The sequence below is a fragment of the Dromaius novaehollandiae genome, chromosome 27, assembly GCF_036370855.1.
Source record: "Dromaius novaehollandiae isolate bDroNov1 chromosome 27, bDroNov1.hap1, whole genome shotgun sequence".
NCBI lineage: Eukaryota > Metazoa > Chordata > Aves > Casuariiformes > Dromaiidae > Dromaius > Dromaius novaehollandiae.
In genome coordinates this window covers 5,488,971-5,495,392 of record NC_088124.1, presented here as the reverse complement: position 1 = coordinate 5,495,392, position 6,422 = coordinate 5,488,971, and the positions used below count along the sequence as shown (strand labels likewise).

The following is a 6,422-nucleotide window of genomic DNA, read 5'->3' as shown; positions in this document are numbered from 1 at the left end:
ACGGCATCGGTACGGACCAGGGCCATGCCCGGTTCTCCAACGCTCCCGGTGACGGATGCAATTGCAGCTCTGTTTGATGACTACGCTGCAGGGAAAAGTTTTTCCCTAATAACAAAGATACTGCATGTTCACTTTTCTGAGAACTCTTCACAAACATTGCCAGCAACAAAGATTAAATTATATCGAGTTTTCAGCTTCCCAGCTCCCCAGATCAGCTCGCCCTTTTCTGCACACATCTGGCCACAGCTGGGCCATCAACTCGCGGCCCTCGGGAGAGCCACGCTTCCACCAGCGAGGGAGGGTCTTGCTTGGAAGGTGCTGGATCGCACTGTGCTACAACTACTCTAAGATGAGCAGGAGCAGGGAAACAGCTCTGGGGTTGCTGAAACATGTACAGCCTGGAAGCACTAGCAATGTGTCAAGAAATGTTCAGGAAACCAACAAAAGAGACGGAGTTTATTTTTTAACCCATCTGCTTGAAAAATTTCCTTGCTGTGATACTCTCTCTCTCTCAAGAAAGAAAATGGATCTCTTTTTTGAAGGATCATTTTTTTCCTCTGTGAATTAGCTTCACCTCTCTGTGAGCCCTTTTGTGGAAGTGGTCTCCCTGCTGTTAAACTTACATAAATCCAGAGTAAGAGCCCCGACTCAGAGGGAATTGCTCCCAAACCAGACTGGTGGTAGTGAAGACAGAGTCCAGCCTCAAAACGCTTTAAATGCTTCTTCTTCTCCACACAATCTGCCCTTCCATCTCTGCCTTCATCCTAGCTTCTCGCTGCTGTGGGGGGTTTTGCATTGCCCTCGAGTAATCTGCCAGAAAATCAGCTGTCTGATCCCTGCGACAGAAAACTCCATTATTCCCTGAAACACCCTCCTGTCGCCAGCTCCAGCAACTCAGAGAGGCGCTTCCTTTTGATGGGTGACTTATGCCCATAGGGTCTCTTACAAGGATGAATGTCTTTTAATTAGATACGAACGATGCTCCTTCATGGTTATTAGCAGCGATCTGCAAATCTTTATCCAGCAAATAATATCCCTCTTACAGGCAGCTCAAGTGTAAATCACACTCAGCTAGCCAGAGCAGGATCTGCAAGCAGCAGATCTGCTGTTGAGTGGATAACCGCTATCGAGACGCTTGTGGTGGTGCATTTCTTTTGTTTTCTGCTGTTGGTCTTTCCCCAGTGAAGAATGGCAAAAACCTTGGAAATAGATGTTTCTCTTTATTTCTTACTGACATAATTCATTAGACAGGGAAAAAACAAAGCACAAATACTACAAAACAAAAGGGAACTCTATATATACACATGTGTGTGTATATACATACGCAATAAAAATATTACGCTATAAAAATATTATGCAATTGCACAGTGCGTGAGAAGACACGCTGATCTCTCAAAAGAAGCAGGAAGGGGAGATCAGGAGACCTGAGAGAAAGAAAAGGCCAGAAAGTGGGTGCTCGAGCTCCTGACATCTGGCGCAGGGCTTAGCCGCAGCCGTACTGACGCAGGCGAGAACTGAGGGTGTTTCAGCTGTTGTCTCATCTGTATTTGCAGCCTCACAGTTTCTAATGCATGTCTGCTGAATGAAACTATCGTTTTACTGTCATCTATTGTATTTCCACCAATTCAGACTATAGCTAAGGCTTTGCACATTGTCTGCAACTTCTGTGTCCTCTCTCTCACTGATCCCCTTCAGCTCCTCTAATTTTCCTTTTCCGTGGATTTTTTCTAGTCTCTCTAAAGAGCACCGTAAGTGTGCAGATGAGACGTGGGACTGATACTGGCAATCTGAGCCGGCTCTGCAGGTGAGCAGGATCCTGCTCCCCACCTTCGGGGTGGAAGAAGAAGGTGAAAACAGGCAACTCTGGGCAGAGCTGGCTCTCTGAGGGCGTCACACCGCTAATTTTTGGGTCGACGTTGCCGGGGGGCCCAGCTGCACATCCCCGCGAGGGCTGAGTCCCGTCATGCCGCTTCCTTCGGGGGCTCCCTGCTCCCCGTCTCCTGCGCTGCCTCCGCCGTGTCCGGGCTCCCCGCAGCCCCTCGGGACGAGGGTTTTCCCGCAGGAGGGGTTCCCGCTCCGGGGCAGGATGAGCAAACCCGGGGCAGGTCCCTCGCCCTGGGCTGCTGCCGGAGAGGGGATGCAGAGAGCCAGGGTGGGAGCGGAGCAGCGGAGAGGATGATGTGCAGCCTTCAGCCCTCGCCCAGGAATCGCCCCGGCGCACGGCACCCGCAAAGCCGGCGGCCGCAGGGCGCAGCGGGAGGGAGAGCGGCCGCGGGCGGCGGAGGAGCCGCGAAACCGGGCGGCTGGAGCCAACCAGCGAGGGGAGCTGCCAGGCTATAAAACCCGGCCGGGCAGGCAGCGGCTCAGAGCCCTCTTCCCGCAGCGACGCGGAGCTGCCGCACCGCTTACCTGCCTTTCCCGCTGCTCCTCGAATGAAAAGGCCAAAGAGCTGCAGCTTGTTGTGTCGCTTTTGCTGCAACAAGGAGCGAAGAGGACTCCCGTTTCCCCTCCGACCGAGCAGCACCCGGGGGAAAGGGGAGCTGCGAGACGAGCGGTCTGGGGAAAAGGGCGGATTTGGGGCTGTCTAGGGCAGGGGAGAGGAAGGACCTCACGGGGTGCTCGCACCCACCGGCGCAGAAGGAAGATTTGGACTGAGCAGCCCAGCAGAAAGGGCAGTTGCAGCCGCTCAGCTCGGGGTTAGCGTGAGCAGCGCGAGGGACAGAGGGCGACAGGCTGCTCCGGTGGCAGGAGCCGCTCCGGGACGCATGTCTAGCCGCCGGGACGGGGACAGAGCTGGCATGGCCGTGCTGGGGGGACGCTGCCCCAGAGCAGCTCAGCCCCTGGGGTGCAGGGAGGGTTTAACAGGCCGTCGGAGATAGGAGCTTGAGCCCTCACCCACCGCCTCGTGCTCCTCCAGACGCTTCTGCCCAGCTTCCCACCGGGATGGAGCCGGGCTGGGGAAGCAACAGCTCCCACCGCGGCCGCCCCACGCACAGCCAGGGGCTGCTGAGCCCCCCGACCCGGGCGGGGGACCCCAACCTGACCCTCTTCCACACCCGCGACGAGGAGCTGGCCAAGGCGGAGGTCGGGGTGCTGGCCACCATCCTGGCCGTGGCCACCGTGGGCAACCTGGGGGTGCTGCTGGCCATGTACCGCCTGAGGAAGAAGATGAGCCGGATGCACCTCTTCATCCTGCACCTGGGGCTGACCGACCTGGGCGTCGCGCTCTTCCAGGTGCTGCCGCAGATGATCTGGGAGGTGACGTACCGCTTCGCGGGGCCCGACCCTCTCTGCCGGGCCGTCAAGTACCTGCAGGTGCTGAGCATGTTCGCCTCCACCTACATGCTCCTCGCCATGACGCTGGACCGCTACGTGGCCGTGTGCCACCCGCTGCGCACGCTGCAGCAGCCCAGCCGCCAGGCCTACGCCATGATCGGGGCCACGTGGCTGCTCAGCGGGCTGCTCAGCCTGCCCCAGCTCTTCATCTTCTCCCTGCGGGAGGTGCGCCGCGGCTCGGGGGTGCTGGACTGCTGGGCCGACTTCGGGTACCCCTGGGGCGCCCGCGCCTACGTCACCTGGACCACGCTGTGCATCTTCGTCCTGCCCGTCGGCATCCTCGCCGTCTGCTACGGCCTCATCTGCTACGAGATCTGCAAGAACCTCAAGGGCAAGACGCAGGGCGGTGGCGGCCCCGGCGCGGGGGGTCCCGCCACGGCCGCTCCCACCCTCGCCCCCGCCGAGAGGGGCGGGCGACGCGCCGGCGGGCAGCCCTCGCGGGTCAGCAGCGTCCGCACCATCTCCCGCGCCAAGATCCGCACGGTGAAGATGACCTTGGTCATCGTGGTGGCCTACGTGGCCTGCTGGGCGCCGTTTTTCAGCGTGCAGCTGTGGTCGGTGTGGGACGAGGACGCCCCCGACGACGGTGAGTAGCGAGGGGGAGGCAGGAGCGCGGACCCTCCCCGCGCACGGGGGCAGCTCCCGGCTCCGACAGGGAGAAGGTAGGGGGGTGCCCCCAACGCAAGCGGGGGGTGCCTCGATGCCGCACGAGCCACGTTGCTCTGCCGGCACGGCGGGTGGGGCGGGGTGTGTTTAGTGACTAAGAGCCCTGGAAGCTGCCTGGCTGTGATTTTACAGTTAAAAAGAAATCACGGGGAAGGCTATGGATTTCCTCCCTGGTAACATTTATAGAAGGGAGTTTGCAGAGCCAAATCATTGCTTTCACCAGAACATCCACTACAAAGCACTGGCTGCTGACCGGCAGCTGCGGGGAGGCGTACAGATGCTGCGTGAACATCTCCGCCACGTGCATCTGCTCCATCGCGTGGGATTTTGCTTCGGGAGCTGCTACGTCGCTTGGCGTCGGGCGATGGGGAGGGTTTCAACCGCGGCGGGCTGCTGCCTGGAGCGGCCGTGCCAAGCTCTCGCTCTCTTTTGCCTCCGCAGAGTCCACCAACGCGGCTTTCACCATCACCATGCTGCTGGCCGGCCTCAGCAGCTGCTGCAACCCCTGGATCTACATGTGCTTCAGCCGGCCGCTGCTGCAGGACCTGGCGCGCGCCCTGCGCCGCTGGGGCGGCCTCGGCACCGGCCTCCGCCGTCCGGCCTCCACCGGCAGCCTCTGCAGCAGGAAAACCACCCTGCTGAGCCACGGCCACCACGCCGCCGTCCCCCTGCACCGGCGGGGCAGCGCCCGGGACGGCTGCGCGCCCGACGAGGACGCCGTGACCGAGGCCGGCACGCTCTAGGCTGTGCGGATGCCCCACGCACCCCGTGTTCCCCCCCCCCGGCAGCGTTGCATTCTGCAGGTCGCTCTGTGCTGAACGCAGGCAGCGTCGCCGGGCTGCTCTTTCTGCACGCCCGGGCGCTGGGCATCGCGCCGGGTGTTCGGTGGCAGCCGCCGCGGCAGGGCCGGTGCAGCCACGGGAGCGTCGCGGCAGGCAGCGTGGCTGCGTCTGCCCGAAGCTGCCCGCGAGCGCGATGCTCATCTCCCCTCCCCAGGGCTGGGCTGGTGGCGCAGCCGAAGCAAACGCAGCTTTTCCGCCCCTTCCCGGGGACCCGCTCACATGGCCCCTCCGCGCCGGGCAGCAGTGCCCGCGGGTTTGTAGCCTGGACGTCTGCCCCCGCTCAGCATCGCGGTGCCGAGATCCCCAGGGAGCTGCTTGCAGGAGCCCTGGCCGAGCCCCAGCTCCTGCTTCCTCGCTGCCCGGCGGTTTCCACCTCCGTGCGGGTCCCCGGCTGCCGGGCTGCTCCCGGCTGCCGCATGGCGTTACGAGCTGCTCGCAACGGGCTGCCGCTTTTATCGTAGCTAGGCAAGATCGGAGCACCGCAAGTGCCGCGGGATGCACCACACCGCCCGGGCGGGTACCGGCGCCCCGCCAGCACCGTGCGTCGCTCTGGCCTCCTAGGCTGAACCTGGAAAAAACAGGACATTTTAAGAGCAGAGTATTTTGAACTCTGGAAGCATTTTCCACTCTATCCCAATTTGAATCAAATTTGCATTTGAGTCAATTCTTCCAGAAACTCCCGCTATCGCTCAGCCGCTGGCTTTGACCTCATCGCTCGTTCCCGAGACATGTTCCTCCGGGGCGTTAGCAGCGTTTCCAGGCTCTGTTTGCTTTCGGCATCATTACCCTTCACGCGTCCTTTGCGCCGGGCCAGATCCGCGTGGCCAGGGCGGAAACGCGCGCGTCGCTGCCCCGGAGCCGTCCGCCCGCTCGCCGCAGATCGATGCCCCCGCGGCCGCCCGCCGAGAGCGTCACCGCCGCTGCTCTGCAACGCGGCCCGCGGCCCCCCGCAACAGCGGCAGAGCTGCGTCAGCCCACGAAGCTCGGGGAGCTCGTCGCTAGCCCGGAGCGATGGGAAGGGGCAGGAGCCGTCCGCAGCCGCCACGCCGCGTCCTGGGCTGCTCCCGGCCCGACCGGCCCGGCCCGGTGCCGTACTCACCCGGGGGGACCGGCACCCCTGGATGACGACCGCCTCCGCAGCGCATCCACCTTGCGTTTCCGAGCTTCTCTCTGCAAACTCCAGAGCTCAAAACTCGGTTTTTCCAAGAGAAAATGATGCCCGCGGGGACATCAACAAATCCTTAAGGAAGATGTGACCGGCAGGGTCAGGGCCGGCAGCGGGGCGCAGCGGAGCCCGGCTGGGGGGTTTCGCAGGACTACGAAAACCAGCTCTCAGCAAAGAGCAGATCAGAGCTGGGAGCACTACGGTATTGCAAGATAAATAAGGAACAGAAATGCAAACCCGTCTTTCCCCGATGCGCACGGTGCATCTCACCCCCCCGCCGCCCGTGCAGACCCGGTGCAGGGCCGTGGCGCCGTCCTGCCCGTGCCGCTGCCGCCGGGGCTGCGGGACTGGGATCTCCCCCCTCTCCCGCAGCATCGGGACAAGCTGAGGCCGCCTGCGCTCAAGCCAGCGAG

At 62.0% G+C, this 6,422-nt stretch overlaps 1 protein-coding gene across 1 annotated transcript; it reads left to right on the top strand.

Moving 5' to 3' along the window:
* The first annotated feature begins 2,858 nt into the window (after window positions 1–2,858).
* On the top strand, window positions 2,859–6,416 carry AVPR1B (arginine vasopressin receptor 1B). Its single transcript, XM_026111968.2, has 2 exons — window positions 2,859–3,922; window positions 4,444–6,416. The coding sequence occupies exons 1-2, from the start codon at window positions 2,944–2,946 to the stop codon at window positions 4,743–4,745; spliced, it is 1,281 nt and encodes a 426-aa protein (XP_025967753.2). The 5' UTR covers window positions 2,859–2,943; the 3' UTR covers window positions 4,746–6,416.
* Window positions 6,417–6,422: the final 6 nt, after the last annotated feature.

Bases quoted from the DNA above. Each gene is read 5' to 3' on its own strand.
- AVPR1B (XM_026111968.2), top strand. From the start codon at position 2,944: ATGGAGCCGGGCTGGGGAAGCAACAGCTCCCACCGCGGCCGCCCCACG. The intron at 3,923-4,443 runs GTGAGTAGCGAG...TTGCCTCCGCAG, and splicing joins CGAGGACGCCCCCGACGACG to AGTCCACCAACGCGGCTTTC.